The 18,935-nt window shown below is 44.2% G+C and overlaps 2 protein-coding genes across 5 annotated transcripts; one reads left to right on the plus strand and one right to left on the minus strand.

Moving 5' to 3' along the window:
• The first annotated feature begins 665 nt into the window (after nucleotides 1–665).
• Nucleotides 666–14,836, plus strand: tmem184ba (transmembrane protein 184ba). 2 transcript variants are annotated; one of them, XM_060036086.1, is made up of 9 exons: nucleotides 683–1,071; nucleotides 3,444–3,641; nucleotides 5,180–5,345; nucleotides 7,963–8,053; nucleotides 8,466–8,633; nucleotides 9,010–9,179; nucleotides 9,848–10,042; nucleotides 10,665–10,691; nucleotides 10,963–14,836. In XM_060036086.1, exons 2-9 carry the CDS (start codon nucleotides 3,444–3,446, stop codon nucleotides 11,190–11,192), a joined length of 1,245 nt encoding a protein of 414 aa, XP_059892069.1. In that variant the 5' UTR covers nucleotides 683–1,071; the 3' UTR covers nucleotides 11,193–14,836. The 2 variants fall into 2 exon arrangements, with proteins under 2 accessions (XP_059892071.1, XP_059892069.1); XM_060036088.1 differs by lacking the exon at nucleotides 10,665–10,691 and having other exon boundaries at nucleotides 666–1,071.
• On the minus strand, nucleotides 13,257–18,726 carry maff (v-maf avian musculoaponeurotic fibrosarcoma oncogene homolog F). 3 transcript variants are annotated; one of them, XM_060036092.1, is made up of 3 exons: nucleotides 18,418–18,726; nucleotides 16,696–16,779; nucleotides 13,257–16,030 (listed from the first exon to the last, which is right to left on the minus strand). In XM_060036092.1, the coding sequence occupies exons 2-3, from the start codon at nucleotides 16,726–16,728 to the stop codon at nucleotides 15,587–15,589; spliced, it is 477 nt and encodes a 158-aa protein (XP_059892075.1). In that variant the 5' UTR covers nucleotides 16,729–16,779; nucleotides 18,418–18,726; the 3' UTR covers nucleotides 13,257–15,586. The 3 variants fall into 3 exon arrangements, with proteins under 3 accessions (XP_059892075.1, XP_059892076.1, XP_059892077.1); XM_060036093.1 differs by lacking the exon at nucleotides 18,418–18,726 and adding an exon at nucleotides 16,866–17,552; XM_060036094.1 differs by lacking the exon at nucleotides 18,418–18,726 and adding an exon at nucleotides 16,898–16,938.
• Nucleotides 18,727–18,935: the final 209 nt, after the last annotated feature.

Below are 18,935 nucleotides of genomic sequence, written 5' to 3' on the forward strand. Positions count from 1 at the left end.
GAACAATGAGGTAATCCAGTCAACACACCTTTGAGAAAGGGGTTATTCATGAATTGCTCTTGGAGACCATTGGTAAAAAAAACATTTCCTTCCTTCCTTCCTTGCTAGGCTTGGATTTAACACTGGCCTTATCCAAATGCATTGACATTGTTTTTAATCAGAACAAATAGTGGGTGTTAAGCAGCACCTTGCTTTTAGGATTCCCTCAGCGGCTGATATTTATTCTATCCTGTAATTGTAAAGCAGTACCAACTCCCAATCAGGGAGAAAAGCTGGAGTTTAGGCCTATAGATGGGTGGAAACCGGGTGACTTATCAATAATACTTAATTTAGTTTGTATTTACGTTCCCAAAACTTTATTACAATGTCATTTTTGCATATTTTATGAATAATTAAAATGAGGAAATATAGGAATATGTCTACTTAGTTCATTGAGAAGGATGGGTCGAGCGAGTTAACAAACTTTCAGGGTAACCTCAATAAATGTATAGACGAAGTCGATTTTTCCATGAGTTCATCAATGTCCGTTATTAATCGAGTAATGACCTACCATGTGCCCGGCCTCGACCCAGTCAGCGGGTGGGACAGATGTAAATAGACTAGCGCATGCGCATTAGTTTTGACCAAGTCCTTGTACACAGAGCTTGTATATAATGGCAGAGGGCTTTGATTGGCTGAGCCGGTCAGTCCTACGGAGTGGGCAGAGCGCTCTCCAACTCGTCTACAGTAATCCGAGGGGATTGCGTTCGTGTGTTAACTCGCCAAACGATAGGTGTAAAATGGTTAAATCGAATGAACAACGGCACGATTTTTGTTAAAAAAACGGATAATTTGCAAAAGGGGAATCACTCCACGGCGTCCTCTACTTATTTTACAGTAGTGGCGGAGTACAGAAGAAAGTTAGAATAACTCGAGCGAACAAAAGCAGACGTTGACGGAGGAGTTCGCTTTCGCCGAGTTCAGAGGACGGGACGTGATGGCTCGGAGGAGGAATTAAGGTCGCGTGGTTTATATTCTCCGGGTTTGGACCGAGCGAGGTGGCTCAGGAGCCCGTTAGCTGACCAGTTACGGGTGAGTTAAACAAAACGGATCGGATCCGCTGAAACCTCTAGAAGGAGTTGTATTCACCTGATTTTGTTTGCATGTCAGGGTTTAAATCGACAAAGGATTTACTAGCCTCCAATATTTAAAAAAATTAGAGGCTAGTAAATCCTTTGTCGGCTAACGGTTGGTTTTGATTTGATTACTGGCCATTAACTAATTGGTTCCAGAGAGCGTAACTAATTTGTTGTTGTGTTGAGTCTTTCGTTTGTTGCCCTATTTGTATAATAGATATTTTTTACTATCACATTTTGCATACAAGTGTATAATCTATCGTGTTTAATTATATTTCTGGTGAAAAGACTACTTCTACTCAAATGATGTACCTCTGCCTTAAAATGAACGGAACGATATGACACGTCAAAGCGACGCTGGCAGATTGTTCAGACAGCCTTCATGCTCGGGTGTTTTTTTTATTATTTTTTATTCCTAACCAATCAGATGATCGCTGTTCGACCGTCACCCACTTTTATTTGACACTATGAACGTACCCCAGCTCACCTCACCGATTGTGTTACTACTGTAGGCCTAATAGTTGTATTCGTGTCCCTCTCCCCAGTACCACCACCTGTACTTCATCTATCTCTCCACCATTATCCTCTGTCACTCCACGGACTGATCTTTTGACCTTTCAAATGCAACACAGCTTCTTTTTGACATGGTCATTGTGTGTGTGTGTGTGTGTGTGTGTGTGTGTGTGTGTGTGTGTGTGTGTGTGTGTGTGTGTGTGTGTGTGTGTGTGTGTGTGTGTGTGTGTGTGTGTGTGTGTTGCATTCACCCTGGGCTCCATTTTCAGTGTTCATCTGCTGATACATTGCAAAGCAATACAAATTACACACACACACACACACACACACACACACACACACACACACACACACACACACACACAGTTTGCAAACATAATGTATACATCACACACTGAGCCTAAACCTCCTGCCAATCTATGTAATCCTGTCTGACTACTTCCTACTGTTTATACTCCCATGTTATAACGTATATTAATAATTTAACTACTACTGATGAGTTAACCTCTTAACCTATTAGTCATGGTAACCTAAATGGGAGTATGTGTTATGCACTGACTAACTGAACTGACTAACGATGCAGTAAAGACATGTAGTGATGTAGAGGTTACAGTGAAGGAGAGATGTTGGACTTATTTGTTCCTTGGACACAAGGTTGTCATGACACTCTGGCAGACGAGCTGTGTCCTGTGTGTCTTTTAGTCTCCTCTGTGCATGCCATAATATACCCTGTTGTAGATCTCGTCTTCCTTCTTCTTATTTTCTTACTTTGGTTCCTTTCTGGACATTTGCTTGAGTCCAAGTGATGCTGAAGACCGACTCTGCCTAGGGCTTGTTCTCTTTGGTGAAATGTCAATTTTATGTACAAATATATAAAATAAATACTTTTTTCCTACCCTGCTCTAAGCCAGGTCAGTGAAGAACTTGACAAGATGCTTGTTACATCATAACTCCTTCGCCTGCTTCCCTGAGTCCATCTCTGGTCTTTACCATCTACTGAGCAAACGTTGCACATATATAGCCTGACATTCTGACAGGCCCATATGCTCTGCCCCCTCATGGTAATATTCAGCTCAGAGTGGTCAGATCGACCATCGGGAGAATGTCTGTTGGTCAGCTTTGACATACTATTGACCTATGCTGTTGACTTTGCCCTCAGGCAGGATAGACCACACTGACACAAGCACAAACCCAGACTCCCTATCCTTGACTCGGGGCCAGATGAGACATTCCGGTTGTCTCCCACCCCATCTCCCTTCAGACGACGAGGCGGCCTCAACGTGGCGGTTGACTCTCAATCAATAGGCCTGGTTAATGTTTCCCAATGCGAGGCGGACATTCTTCTGTTATCGGGGTGATGTCAGCCTCCGGTGTCGTTGTTTGTGGAGAGTCTCCGCCTCGGTGACAACACGGTGGATCTGTTGTCATAGAGATGAGGTATACTTTGTTCCCCCGCACACGGCTCGGCGACTCATCGATCTCGTCTGTTTGTTTGAATAGAGGGATGTGAATGAATGATTGGAAGAACAGGTTTGAGGTGAATCGTTTGCAGATATGAAGTGGAGCTGGCTGATAAGGGTTGAAAGTATGCCGTTTTTTTGCACTCCTGGTGCAAGGTAGTAAAATATTGATATTCTAGGTTCGATCCCCAAACTCCACCATCATCATTTAGTATATGAAGGGTCCCGTGTTCATTTAAAGGGTCTGTGAAGATCTTTGAGTCTGTGATCAAGGGCTGTAAAAAAGCAGTTGACGTCACGTGACTGAACACGGCTCTATGAATGGTTCAGAACTCTGCCTCTCCCGTCTCTTCAGATGTCGTGGCTTGTAAGGCGGGGCGTGCCGCCCCTGCCCCCCGTGGGGGTCACTGTGGCCCCCACAGGACCCAACATCTCCTGGTTCCCAGAGTCTCCCCTTCTGAGCCCTGACCAGCCCACCTTCCTCATGACCACAGCGGCCCAGGCCATCTCCGGCTTCTTCGTCTGGACCGCCCTAATCATCACCTGCCACCAGGTACGGGTCCAATCGTTATATGCATTACATCACCCTCACTGCACATCGTATTTGAATTATTCTCACCCATCAGATTTAAGGTTGGCCGCCTCCCGCCAGACCCAGCTCTAGGAAGCAGGCTACCCAGAATAGTGGGCAATCCTGGCCTGAAAGGCCTTTTTCCTAAACCTTAGGGAAAAGTTATTATTATTATTTTTTTTACTAAAACCCTTAAAAAACCTTAAAGACTGATAGATGAGCTGAATTCAGTGGGAAGTGGGCGTTTCCCTTTCTCTCGCTTCATATTTGTTTCAATCGTGTTGCTGGAGGCTAGGATCTGTAACCACAAGATTGGCAAACACAAACATGGCCAAAACTGTGAAAAAAGGGTCTGTACATGTTTCAAATCAACACTGTAGATTGGCCACTATAGATATACTCTTATGATCATACACTAAAATCCCCTTCTATAAACGTCATCTACTTGCGCTAATTTTTAGAATATAGATTTAGAATATCTCCGTATTGAAGCAGCAAAGCCCCTCGGCCTTTTGTAAGCCCCTTGCAGCTTTCGGTTCATGACCTAGGCTCTCTGCCATCTCCCCCATAAGCTCTGCTATCCCATAGTAGTACTGCTGGATACACTTTGATATTGGAATAGGTCAATACGTTATTAAATTGTCCGAATATTAGTAATTCAAGAAATCGATGTTGTGTCATGGTCTAACCGTTACAAAACAAAAGGTTCAATGTTTGCTCTGAGGAGGTAGCTAGCTGCATCTAGGGGTGAAGGGAACTATGGAGAAATAAAGAATTCTGCCAGGAAAAACCTAACTAATTTGTGTGCACAGAAGAATGTGGGTGTCAATGTGTATTTTTCCAAAATTGGGAAGAGGACAGGCAATCTGATGCCAAACGTGGAACACAAATGCACTAGTAAAACGTTGTGCACACAGATGTGCACGCCTGAGCAAACAAGGAGTGCGCTGCGGCGTCACTTGGCAACGCCTAGCAGGTGTTTGCGTGTACGGACTGGAAGCGACGCAGGAAAGTGCTGAGATGTTTCTATAATGAGAGGGAATCTGACAATCGGTGAGTCATGCGTGGCTCACGCATGCTGTTCTGTCAACCGGCAACTTTAAGCTCTGAAACTGAGGTCAATAAAATGGCCTCATCACACAAATTGACAAATCTTCATTTAGACAGGATCAGCTGTTTTCTGCATTTTTGTAATATCAGAGTATTGCCTTTATAGGCGTGGCCTGAAAAAATTGCAGTCTGCAACATGAGCTCTGTTTCGTTATTAGACAGACCTATCCCTGAGTTTTATTGATTTATATTTTTCCATGGACACAAAGTCGGAAACAAACGTCCCTCGCTACACCCCCCTTTCATAATGTGTCCCATTCTTAACTTTCCAGCACTTTCATCATTTCTCTTCAGGGATGAGGATCCTGGGAACATTTAGAATTGTTCCCTATTGTAATGTATCATATTTGGGATAACCTTGACTAATGTGCCTGTAATCGTCCACCACCGGTCCCTCTCGCTCTCTCCAGATCTACATGCACCTGCGTTTCTACCGCGCACCCAATGAGCAACGGCACATCGTGCGCATCCTCTTCATCGTCCCCATCTACGCCTTCGACTCCTGGCTCAGCCTCCTCTTCTTCACCAACGACCAGTACTACGTGTACTTTGACACCGTGCGGGACTGCTATGAGGGTAGGCCCGGGCATGTGTGTGTGTTGACTCATACACACTTGTGCATGAATGGATGGATGTTAGGCAATATTGTAAAGGACTTTGGGTGGCCACGGGTTAGAAAAGAGCTGTAGAAATGCAGCCCATTTACCATTTAGGTCTTTTCCCCTGCTCACCTTCTTGATTTAACATTGTTTTTGTTTTCTGGATCTTTCATTTTATTTTCCATCGTTCCTAATATCTGCAGTAGTTTCAATTAGTTTCCCCTTTTCTGACCATTCGATATTCCTATATAACCCCACCGACAAAATTTCAAGCACTAAACTGTGAGGTTATTTAATCAGTTATAATTGCAACCATAGTTAAGTTTGTCACCGCTCAGCAGTTTTTAGTGGAAAGGGGTCGGAAACGTGTTTTGAGGGCCTCAGAACAAAGTTCACCTAGACTAGATCGAGGGCAATTATTGCTGATGTTTCTAATTTGGTGTTTTATCTCGGAGACTGATAGCCGATATCTCTTCTCGGTCATCCACCTCCTCTCTTCACATACACGGCTCCACATTTTCAGCAGTTTCACTGAGTCACAGGGATCTGACATCACTTCATGTTATCTCTCCATCTCTCCCCTCTCATTCTTTCCTCCTCTCCCCTCTATTCTCTCTATTTAGGCCACGTTTATACGTAGCAGGGTATTTATAGAAACAAATATTTCCCCCCCTCCGTTTCAAAAATAACATTGTGCACACAACTTTTTTGAACATTGTTCAAAAAAAGTTGTTGTTTACATCAAACCCCATAAATACGCCGTCGAGCGCCATTATAACTATGCCAAACCTATGGGCGGCAGTGTAGGGAGAAGGATAAAGCCATGCAAGCCAATCAGAATCCTCAGAATCAAGCCAAACAAACTGTAAACAGGGCGCTCATATGACGTTAAGCATTTCCTGGTGCATAATGTGACGCTTCAGAACCTAAAACCCAGTTTCTCCCCGTTGACACGACAACACATAACCGGCGTTTTCAGAAATCTCCACTTTGGCCGGAGTTTTTAGAAATGATCGTTTTCTGTGATCAAAAACTGCGTTTTCGGGTAAATGAGAGGCCAAACCGCCTGGAAACATCTGCGTTTTCCCTTTGTGTAAACAGGGCCTTATTCTCCTTTCTCTTCTCTCTCCTTTCTCCTCTCCCCTATTCTTTCCTCTCCCTTTTCTTCTTTTCTCTTCCTCTTCTCCTCTCCTCCCCTGCCTCTTCTCTCCTTCTCGTCTTCTCCTCCCCTCCTCCCTCTTTATCTCCCATCCCTTCTTCCCTCCTCTCTTCTCGACCCTCCCATTATCGTGATTTTTGTGCCGGGAATGCTTGTTGCACAGCAACCGTATCGTGGTCCTGGTTCCTCCCCCGTGCTCAAATCACCGGCCATGCTGGCCGACATAATGGGCTCTCCACCAATCCCCTCCACCAAACCGTGTGACAAGAGTGTACATCCAGCCAAACGTTATCACTATGGCAACGTCCCAGAGGGGACGAGTGAGCTCTTGGCTGTGGCAAACAGCCAGGACACACACACACACACACACACACACACACACACACACACACACACACACACATACACATACACATACACATACACACACACACAGAGAGAGACAGACTTTGAGGCAGCAATACTCTTTCTTGCCAGTTAACCTCTCGTGTGTTTTGTTGTGGTAAAGAATTTAAACTGGCATGAATTCCAGTCTTGGGTTCTTTTGTGAAGGAGCTCGAAGGCTGAGACACGTAATGAAAGACGCCCAGATAGGGCATTGGGAGGAAGGGCGGGTGGGTGGATGGGTAGGCTGGGGTGGTGTTGTGAAGGAGATAAGAAAGACTGCAACGGGCGGAGTCGGGCTGTTGTTATGGCGGCAGCTAGCTTGAGACGTGCTTTGGCACAGGGGAACTGACACAGCGCCTTGGGTAACCCCCTACCCAAAACACGCACCGCACAGATAGGATGCCTAAAACAACGGGCATAAGTGTGTGTACTGTCAGCTTGAAGTCGAAACAGAGTTGCTAAAGTATGATGTCTACTTCACTAGCTCATATGGGAAAGCATAAGAACACACATGCACGCACACACGCACACGCATATACTGACACAGTGCAAAGTGACACTAGGGTGCTCCCAGCTGCTTCAGCGAGCTAGGGCTGACATTCAGCGCTCCGCACAGCCCCTAGGAAGCCGCTTGCCTTCTCTGCCAGCAGCAACAGCTGTCTGGCTGTCAGTTTGACTCATGTCGGCCATCTTTAAATACGTGTTCCAGGTACATTCTTAGGGGTCAACTGATCCTGTAAAGTAAGAGTGGATATTTAGAATTTCATGATGAATAGAAAATGTTATATACTAATAATATTTGAGAGTGAGTGAAAACCATTTTGTTTCTGCTGCTTTTACTTAAATAAGTTGAATTGTATTCAGTGGGAGACTTAAGAGGGAAAGTTTTAAGAAGGAACTGGTCTTTTTTGATTCTTAAATTGTTATTGCTTAAATATACAGAAAAATTATATTTGGACACCTTTCTCAGATTAGTTTTTGTGATTCCTTTCGGCATTCTTTCCCAACAAAATTGACGTGAACCCTTCTTCTTGTGTTTTCTCCACAGCGTTTGTGATTTACAACTTCCTGAGTCTGTGCTACGAGTACCTGGGAGGAGAGAGCGCCATCATGGCCGAGATCAGAGGGAAACCCATCGAGTAAGTCCTACCATAAGATGACGCTATATGATAGCAAAGTCAGGCCCTTTATTTAAAAAGCAGTTTTGGTCATAGTTGTTGACATTTCCTGTAATCAATAAATCAAAAAAGAAACGTAAGCTATCTGTGGCTGCCGCAGGCCTGTCACAGGCCTATCCATTCATTTAATCAAAGTTCACTAATGGGTTAGGTTTTTTTTGCGTAAAGGGTTAATCAGCCTTCACACTTACACTTGTACGACCACACAGACGTGACCTATGACCTCTCGGGAGGTCAGCCCCCTCCCTTGATGAAAACGTTCAGTTTTGCTTTGAGGGGCAGTGACGACCCTCACTCAGACCTCCATACAGCAGATTGGGACTCAGTCCCTGCACGGCCGTTAACTCCCTGCGTTGTGTCCCGTGGCGACCAGGTCCAGCTGCGTGTACGGGACGTGCTGCCTGCGGGGGCGCTCCTACTCCATCGGCTTCCTGCGCTTCTGCAAGCAGGCCACGCTGCAGTTCTGCGTGGTGAAGCCCCTCATGGCCACCGTCACCGTGGTGCTGCAGGCCTACGGGAAGTACAAGGACGGAGACTTCAAGTGAGAGAGGACGGGGTCGGATGCACACCACAGGACACGCTTACCATCGTAGATTAAAGAAATCTGATCGGAACATGATAGATGTCAGAATATCTGACGCCTTCACGTTTAGAGATCAACAAAGTAAACATTGTCAGGTTCATCGTTTACGTATCCCACTAATCGATAAAGCCGTCAGTCTATAGCTGATGTCCTAATCAAGTACTTATAACTCATAACCCATAATTTACTCTGTATTTTATATTATTTACTCTTTCCCTTGCTATCCATCTGTTTCTCTCCTGCTCTCTCTGTCTGTCGCTCTCTCTGTCTTTGTCTCTCTCTCGCTCTCTCGCTCTCTCTCTCTCTACCTGTCTCTGTGCCTCTCGACCCCTAGTGTTGCCGGTGGCTACCTGTACGTGAGCATCGTGTACAACGTCTCCGTCAGCCTGTCGCTGTACGCCCTCTTCCTCTTCTTCTTCGCCACCCGCCAGCTGCTCAGCCCCTACAGCCCCGTGCTCAAGTTCCTCATGGTCAAGTCCGTCATCTTCCTCTCCTTCTGGCAGGGTGAGGGGGACACACTCAGTCACTCACCCACTCACTCACTCACTCACTCACTCTCAAACACACTCAAATTCTTGAGTTTGTTTGTACAAAGGACAATTGCCATGATTGATGTACGACTTGATTGATTTGTATTTTCATCACTGGAATATTAACATGAGGCGTATCCTCAAATTGTAAGGTTTCGAAGGGACAAAATGGGCCCTTGGAGGTTTTAGCACTTGTTGTGGTCTTGTGATTCTCTACTAAGCACTTGAGTTTAGGACACACGTTGTTGTGGTCTTGTGACCCTCTTATACTTGCAGGTTTCCTGAAGCCACTTCCACTCTGTTCCGTTTATTCTTTAGAATAATCCATGTATACAATAGAGTGTATACGTGGATTAATCTTGGCTCCTCTTGTAGGCTGCTGAATGACGTATAAGCAGATAGAGAGCTAGATAGATAGGAACTTTATAAATCCCTCTGGAAGGTTCCCTCAGGAAATTGCACTTCCAGCAGCTGCAAACACCATGTTTACAAATAGAATACGAGTTAAAAACAAATATAAATGTGCAAAAGTACAAAATGCTAAATGCTAAAAAAGACATATGCAGGGAAATAATATACAAGAAGAATACTATACAAGCCATTTCCATGTCTGGTTAACCAAGATATGGTTCTTCTGCCCAGGCTTGCTGCTGGCCATCCTGGAGAAGTGCGGGGCCATCCCCCGCATCAACTCTGACGCGGTGACGGTCGGTGAGGGCACGGTCGCCGCGGGCTACCAGAACTTCATCATCTGCGTGGAGATGTTCTTCGCGGCACTGGCACTGCGCCACGCCTTCACCTACACGGTGTACATGGACAAGGGGCTGGACGCCCAAGGTGAGGGGAGCGGGGGAGGTACACACCGAGGGCTGACGCCAGGGTGCCTGAAGCAAGTGCTGCAGACATTAAAGGTGACCTATTATACCACCAGGTGTGAGTGTGATAAGGCGTAATAAGCCGTTTTGGAAAATCTGCCTCTTCTGACATCCCGACTGGGCGTGTCCACTCGGATGTGTGCTGGACAGTTCAGTCTACCAGCCTGTGGACTGTAGCAAACGTTGCTCATCTGTCAAACATAGAGTTGGGCACGCCCACATGTGATGTCAGAAGAGGCCGATTTTCATAACGGCTTGTAATGGTTAATCACACTCACAGCTGATGGAATAATATTCACCTTTTAAAACGCCTGATTTAAGCGTTTTTTATAAATAGATAGATGAATAGCTAAAATGTGACACGTAGTGATAATAAGAAATAGGTAAAAGAATTGGTATAAATGTTGTATTGTGCAATATCACTATGTGGTATTGTATTCTTAAACATTACAACATTTAAATGGTTGCCGTCCGTCATCTTGGCCCTTCTGTTCACTTTGGATCACATTTTCTTTGCTGAATTCTACATCCGCTCTTTCTCTATGTATCACTCTCTTTTCTTGTCTCTGCGCTGCGTTATAAAGGACCTCTTCCTTCGTACGGACAGTTTGGTAGGTTGAAGAACTGCTCTCTGTTTTGTCCTTTTACCTTGACCTTTGAACATCTTTTCTTTGTTCATTATATTTGTATCACTTTGGCTATCATTTTAGTACCAAGATTTCTCTGTCTTTATCGTCCGTCCGTCCCCGCACACTTTTCATAATCCAGACCGTCGCTCATCCTCCCTTTCTCCCTCTTCCTCTGCCTCCGTTTGTCCCTCACGTCACTGCTCTGTCATTATCATACCATCTCTCTGACTCACCCGTGTCCCCCCCCACGCAGGCCGCTCTGCCCCCATGAAGAGCATCTCCAGCAGCCTGAAGGAGACCATGAACCCGGGCGACATGGTCCAGGACGCCATCCACAACTTCTCCCCGGCCTACCAGCAGTACACACAGCAGTCCACGCTGGAGCAAGGGGCCCCGCCCGCCGTCCAGCGCGGCCACGGCACCGTGGGCGCCCGCGGCGACTCTGAGAAGACCCTGCTGCTCAGCTCCGACGACGAGTTCTAGGGTGTATCCACGGTAACCACGTTCCAGGGCTCCCGCCCCTTCTCCTCCTCCGTCACCAGCAGCAGCACAGCCTGAACTTGATTCAACGGCTTTTATTTATGAATGGAGAGACGAGTTGTGGGAGGCGGGGCTTATTTCCCCGTGCTTCGTTTGGTTTGATGATATGCACCTGTTCATCGGGGAGGATGGTTGTGCTTCCGTTTAGTTTGAAAAAAGAGAAGAAGAATTACAGACTTTCACAGGAACGTGTCTGCCAAATCTGTTCATTTCCTTCCTTCGTAAGAACTTATCTTCAGTTTCAGGATTTAATTTCAATTTCACCGTTAATTTTAATTTCACAAAGAGAGGGAGAGATGGTAGAACAATAACAGAGGGGTATCCCAGAGGGAGAGAGCCTCGAGGGGGTCAACATGGGAGAGGAACTTGGATGAAAACATCTCTTGGCAAAGTAATGGGTTTCTTTTCATAGTTGACCGTCCTTTTCCATTGGCTGAAAAGCTGCAGTCCTGGCGAAACAGCCTCGCATATAATAAAGGGGGCCAGAGAAGACAAAAGAGTGAGTATTGCGAGAATACAGGAGCTGGTGGGAGGGTAGAACTAGGTTAACTAGATGGAGATGGAGGAGTCTTCATCATCAGCCATTTCAATTGCTTGAGCTACCCATAGAAATCGGTACATTTATTTTTTATCGGTAGTATAACATTTAAGTCTTTAAATATACAACATATATTTAAGTAGGCCTGGATCCCTTACAACTTGTTGTTTTATTAAAGCTTAAGGGACCCAGTTGGCCTTTTTACGTTTTGCTTGTTCTTATACCATGTAGCTGCTTTCTGATGACTTAGCTGACCACCAGAGGGCATCCCACACACAAATACGTATCTATAAAATTCACATTATCGCACTCAACACACTTGAAACCTGGAACACAGTCAACAGAATAGGAATGCAGTGTGTAAGCTGCTTCGTGTTTGTTGACGCATATACTGCCCAATTTACGTGGTTGGGATTTTTCCCAAAATGCCAGTTCAGAGACATGGAGTAGATTTGAGCCTTGCCTACTCACTGAATTAAGTGATTCTATATATTTTGGGGGGATTTTCAGTGTGTTTTCTACAAAACACAGTGATTTAAGTAGGGTGAGACCTGAGAATTAACATTGTAATCAAGGGTTTGTTATAAACGTCACAAATGTTTTGTATCAGAAATATATTTAAAATGTAGATTTATTACAATATGCAACATTTCAGTCATCTCTGCATATGGACATTTAAAGGGAATGCTTGATGTTCTTGTCCTATTTTTTTCAAGTGCAATCATTCTCTCCATCTCTTCGTCATGTCAAAGATGGACAGACGATTTCTGTTGTAAATATGTTTAAGCGCTGTCTTTAAAAGAAAATGGTTTAGTCATGTGTGATATAATATTGTATGCTGTAAAGCGTTTATAAAAAAGAACTTAGTTTTATATAACTGACTTTTTTTTGCATATTATTGAAAAGCAGCTCATTTGATGCCCTTTTATTTTACGTTCAAATGTTTAAACAAAACTATCGGAAGAAAGAGAATAAAGATATTTAGTTTTATCTGTAACAGTGTTAGTGTTCTTTTTTTACAAATGTATATTGCAATTATAAAGTTGTTTTTTTATACGCATTCACAGAACCATAGAATTTCTGATTACCACTATTTAACAGATGGGAATTTGACAAGTTACCGAACATTACGCAGCAATTGTCAAATGAACGCTTCCTGTATCAGTCATTCGTTTTTTTATAGCTCTTATCAATTGATCACATGAGCTTTCAAAGTTCTCTTTTTTTCAATGCTTGTTTCCTCTTAGCCAACAGTGACTCCACAGTACAGCCTTATCTACTAGCTGTGAGCTATTATCTTTGCATTCTCATCTAGTCCTCCTTGCATCAATTAATGCTTTGTTTGTGTCACAATGGTAGCTTCCACATTTTACAGCCTTACGAGATCTGTGGTTACAGTTAAGAATATTTAGTAAGAAGTAAACGAGAAATCTCACTACAATCTACAATCACAACGAATCAATTGTATGTACAATATATACAACATTTATTTTAATTATTAATATATAAAATAGACAATGTACTTTAAGTTTTTTTACCATTGAAAAAATACATGTAATAAATACAAAGACCATCTTTTTCGTTTTGCAGTATTACAAAACATCCAGCACAATTTGACAGATCTGAGACAAAATATTACTGAGAATAAATGCTATGCAACATCTGATATCAATATAGCTAAATATACGCCTCTTACATATATATAATAAGGAGTATCTGACAACACACTATAATGTGTTGCAATGCCTGCTTTCCAACGTCATATTGCTAGCCCTATTCGAAAGGCCCAGTCCTCCCCTCCCAGCCTAGCGGAGCTTGGGTAGCAGTTTTTACTGAAAGACAACAGATTAAGGTTTTCTAGTGAATTAAGCACCACCTCCATTACACCTTTCTACATCATGTCATCTCTTCCTCACATTCTCTAACCTTTTTCCTGCCGCCTCAACGCGTTCCACCATCCTCATTTCAACCCTCATTCCATCTTTCCCCTCTTCGCAATCCCGAGACATTTTGTTCACCGTTCAACTTTCCCCATGACCTTGCTGTCATGCCAATTCAGAAAAGACCTTAATTTTTTTTTCTCCATAAATAAACAAAAACAAACTTACACATCATAAATCACCTCAGTACTTAAATAATGGTTTCCCCACAAGACGCCACTATGAAATCAGGACAAACGTGGCAAATATGCGCACACCAAGTAAAAAGTCCACATACAGCAAACATGGCCATTGGCATTTAGCATTTTCTACTCTGCTCATAACAGTTAACATTTTGTAATAAAAAAAACAAAACAGTTATAGTAATCATCTTTAGTCAAAGTACAATTATTAGAGGTGAGAATAATCCCAAACTAGTCATACATCGCAAGTACTTTCAAAAAAACAAACATAACATCACAGCACTCATTAGCTTGTCTTTTTTTTATAATATCCATTTTAAATACAAATAAAATATAGATTATAGCTCTGGTAAATGTCTCTCGACATTGTCGTCTTTCGCAGGTAATTACAAAGATTCGAAAAAGAAACAAACCAGAAAAGAAAAATGGTAATTTGGGACCGTTTTTGCTCTGATTCAGCATAACTTTTAGCATGACGCAGTGCTTCATATTTCAATGGCGGCCGTCACTTACTGACCAACATCCGTCCAAGATAATTACGTTTTCGTTTAGTTTAGTTTTAAATACAAAAGCCACAACAGACTAAACATACAATTAAAAGCACAGTAATACCTATGGACAGTGAAAGGGAGTACAATGAATCAGCACTTGGACAATACTAGACTCCATACATATAAACACAGAACGAATTTGTGGTCTGGACCTCTTGAAACAAAAAACAAAAGAAAATATTGGGCAATCCATGAATCAAACCCTCCTTCTCAACGGTTCCTTCACCCATTCCTTCACCACTGAGTATTGCTTGTCCAACCCAAACTAGAAGAGACTACTGAGACACACTGACAGCGAGAGAATGGTTGTACAGTGTGTGGGGAAACTGAAGCGCATAGTCTGGTCCGTATTCAGCGAGTCGGTATTCATTCCTGTCTGTATTTGAAAAAAACAAAAAAAAGACACACACCAAAACTGTCTAAAAAAAGTACACAACCCCACCCCACCCCCTTTTTCAGCCCTGTAGCAACAAAATGACTAGTTGACCCAGACGGATCTGTGGACACACGAGGGAGTGGGGATCGCAGACGGTGACGAGCAAAGAGGAGGAGGCGTTGACCGAGACGTCTGCCCTCTCTCCAGCTGTATTGTTGTTGTTGTTCTACGGGGTGCGTGGGAGGGGGGGGGGAGCGGTTAGATAAACGAGACAGAGACCACAGCCGTACAGATGGCCGTACACACAGGGACAAACATGAGCGCTGGCGGCACGATCGGCGTTGTCAAGGGATGGGACGCGGGAGCTCAGCTGCGTGGCCTCTGTTTGAGTCCGCCCCGGCCCACGGGTCAAGCCAGGAATGACTGGGAGATGTGTGCGCGTGTGTGTGTGTGTGTATGTGTATGTATGCATGTGTGTACAAGTGCTGTGTGTTTCGACGGAGCCTGAGATCACTACAACTGAATATGAAGTGCGTTTTTTCGTAAGTGCTTATCATTTGTATCGTCCGCCTCCCTCCTCCTCGCCGTGTATCTCTGCACGCGTGTGTGCGTGTGTGTGTGTATATGTGTGTGTGAGTGTGAGCGTGTGTGAGTGTGAGCGTGTGTGAGTGTGAGCGTGTGTGAGTGTGAGCGTGAGCTCGGGGTATCCCTCTCCTTGTTCCATTCCAGCTCCTCCTCCTCCTCCTGCTCCTAGGAGCCCCCCTGCTCTCTTTGTGTCTGCGGCTGGGCGGGGCTCTTGACGATGGTGATGACCGAGGCCGTGTTGAGGCGCGGCGCCGTGGCCAGGATGTTGCCCCCGCCGGACTCCAGCCCGCGGGCGAACCGCTGCAGGGCGGCCAGCCGCGCGCCCAGCCCCTCCAGCTCCCGGCGCATGCCGTCGTTCTCGGCGCCCAGCCGCTCCACCTCCCGCTGGAGCTCCTTCTTCTGCTGCTCCAGGGCCTCGCGCTGGGACACCCGCTTCACGCGGCAGCTGGCGGCGTAGCCCCGGTTCTTCAGGGTGCGCCGGCGCTGCTTCAGCTTCTGCACCTCCTCGCGGGAGAGCCCGCGCAGGTGGAGGTTGAGCTCGCGCACCGACAGCGACATGAGCTCGCTGTCCGAAAGGATGGGCACGTTCTCGCCGCACTCCCTCTTGACCTGTGGGGGGGGGGGGGGGGGGGGGGGGAAGGGGAACAAAGAGGAGTGAGGATACGGGGGAGATAAGGGAAGCACTGTGGCGCTCCTTTTTGATGGACACAGGGCTGAGGTCATTAAGGACATCATGGTAAAAAAAAAAGCTGTTCTTTTCATATTAGTACATAATAATAATAATATTATTATTAATGATAAACTATAATACTAATAGACATAGTAAATATTAGCACAGAATACAAAAAAGATAGAATTTAATTGATCCAGGATCTGATTTGGATCGTGCGAAAGTTGCAAATCATGCTAGCTGTGTGCTAGACTGTTGCAGCCTTTAAACAAAGGCGGGTGAGGAAAGACGCTCCGCTATTGATTGGAATGTTAAGCCTTCCCAGTGCGGAGAAGCTGATGTCATCACCTTTTTTCTCTCTTTTTTTTTTTCCTTTTCCGTCGTAGAGGAAGTCATGGTTTTTAGATTGTGCTGTTTTAATAAGTACTCATTACATATTTTTTCCTTTTGGGCGTAGTTTGGCTTTTGTTCAACTATTTGCCCCGAACCAAAACCACAGTTGAACATACGATTAAAACACTGGAGGTGAAAAACTCTTCAAAGTGCCTTCAACATGAGCCGAGCACATGTTGAAATATCAGAGCGCTGGGAGGCCCTCTCTTACCTTCAGGGCTTTGCTATTTCTCTCAGACGTCATGCTTTCACCGTTTCTCCCCCCGTCCAGAATCCCGTCACAGATTCAGACAATCTGCAGAAAAGATAAACTATATGTTATGACATATAATTACACTCAACAAGCCAGCTCTGTCCCCTTCTAACGTGACATTAACCAACCTTAAAATATGCCATTCTGTGTGTGTGCATACAGAAAAAGCCCAGATTCGTCATGCTTCGAAAAGAAAAGTTGCATTTCGTTAATATAATTAATATAACATATAATATATATATTATATGGCTTATAAGAAAGGAGAGGGAGGATTTGAAAGCAGACTGCCGTGAGTGTTCACAGTGAACGCGAGGGGAAGTCACGGTGTGCCCAACCCCTTTTGTTGCTCAAGGCAGGTGTTGTTCCCTAAACACTTCCTCTTATCGGCTACAAGAAAAATAACGAACTAAACTATAGCCGTCTCCCCATGGCCACACTGAAAGCAAGTCATCTTCTATTGATTGTCCCTTTAACACACTGCCCCCGATTGTTCATGTTTAACAATGGGCCTTGTGATTAATACTTATTACTTAGTTACACATTGGGATTGTAATGGTAGAGGCCCTTAACCAATATCCTACAGTGATGCAAATCTTTCTGGAACAAAAAATATAAAATTAATATTTAAACGCAGATGACCACTACAGCAAAAGCATTGGAAATATAGATAAAAACAAAAAACGCAAGGTAGTAAAAGTTAAAATTCCGGTTTTAGGTAAATAATAGACATTTGTGGCACATGTGGTAAAAGCGCCATAGTAAGCGTAAAAGGGAAGTCATCATGTCCCTCCTTACATTGTTTAAATCCCCCCCCCCCCCCCCCCTCTTTAAACAGGCCTAACTGTTTACATCAAATGCTCTGTTACCCAAGTGGAAATTTAATTTCCCAGAAAAAGCATGGCCCTTTTGTCTCCAGCCGCCACAGTCAGACCACGAGCAGTGGGTTGTAAACCGACGTGCCCGTTTCTAAAGTCAGCGTGATTCAGCAGTATGCACTCTTCCGCGCCACGAGTGTCCTTGATGTCAAACCATGTAGCTTCAAGGAATCGTGTGATCGCTTCCCGTGATCGTTAATAACACCCGAAAACACAACAACACGCAGTTTATTTGTTTTCACCATGAACATGGTAGGGGTTTGAGAGCTACGGACTGTGACCTGACAAAACACAACATGCCAAATGATAGTGACAAAAGGCGAAGCCTACAACCGTGGTTGAGGATAACACAACTACATATTAAATACCTTTGTAGTTGTTGGCTAAATAGATACAATTGAACACGTTTAAAGTCAAATTCCAGACATGAAACAGGACATTTGTTAAAAAAACATATCCACCCATGTCCTTATAGGGAGAGGAGCTGGCGAGCTGGGGGTAGCATGCTAAACTGGGCTATAGTAAACAGCAAGTACGCAGGACATCCATTTTAGCAAGCTTTTAAAGAAATCCCAATTAAATATATTTAAATACACAGTAACTCCATATCTCGCCAAACATTCTGTTATTTCATCCGGCGTGTGGTTGTTGAATATTCACCCTCAGTTAAAACCGTAATCGGAGGAAGTAAGCACAATATTTTGACACATTTGCTTAGGCTGGCTAAAAAACATGCTACTAGCACCTTAGCATCAGGGGTTGCTAGCTGGCTAAAGCAGATTAAAGCAAACAGCTGCCTACTCACTTGTCCTTGGTTTAAGATATGCGGTCGAGTAACAGTAGAGACGGTTATGGCTGTCAATGTAGAAGAAATTGATACGTTATCCGAATACAGCTCAGCGATGTATCTGCTCAGTCGAAGCAAGTCTAGCGACAAAATGTCAGTCCGCCTTTTCCCGGAATTACTCTGCTCTTTGAGGTTGGATTCTTTCATTCATAAAAAACACAGCAACAATGACGTAAGGCCTGAGGAATGAAGGCGGACCATTTCCGCCCCCACAGCGTACTCCGAAAAGATGTAAACAAGGAATCCCTACATCTCTAAAGTTTTCCACGACCAGTCCCACTGTTTTTCATTTAGTTCATGCCCCAGATAATGTTTGCCTGCTAATTCGACAAGATTGTATTTGATTATGGAGGCCCCTGCTTGGTATACATGTACAAAGGATTTTTTAACATTTGTGAATGCCATCAAAACATAAAGAAAATCCGTACCATCGTTTTGAAAACAGCTCTGCACTATAAAAAAAAAAAGTTCACATG

The sequence above is a fragment of the Gadus macrocephalus genome, chromosome 18 (assembly GCF_031168955.1).
Source record: "Gadus macrocephalus chromosome 18, ASM3116895v1".
Classification (NCBI taxonomy): domain Eukaryota; kingdom Metazoa; phylum Chordata; class Actinopteri; order Gadiformes; family Gadidae; genus Gadus; species Gadus macrocephalus.

Coding starts and splice junctions, on each gene's coding strand:
- tmem184ba (XM_060036086.1), top strand. CDS start 3,444: ATGTCGTGGCTTGTAAGGCGGGGCGTGCCGCCCCTGCCCCCCGTGGGG. Junction 5,346..7,962: donor CGTGCGGGACTGCTATGAGG/GTAGGCCCGGGC, acceptor TTTTCTCCACAG/CGTTTGTGATTTACAACTTC. Junction 8,634..9,009: donor TACAAGGACGGAGACTTCAA/GTGAGAGAGGAC, acceptor CTCGACCCCTAG/TGTTGCCGGTGGCTACCTGT.
- maff (XM_060036092.1), bottom strand. CDS start 16,728: ATGACGTCTGAGAGAAATAGCAAAGCCCTGAAG. Junction 16,031..16,695: donor GAAATAGCAAAGCCCTGAAG/GTAAGAGAGGGC, acceptor CCCCCCCCACAG/GTCAAGAGGGAGTGCGGCGA.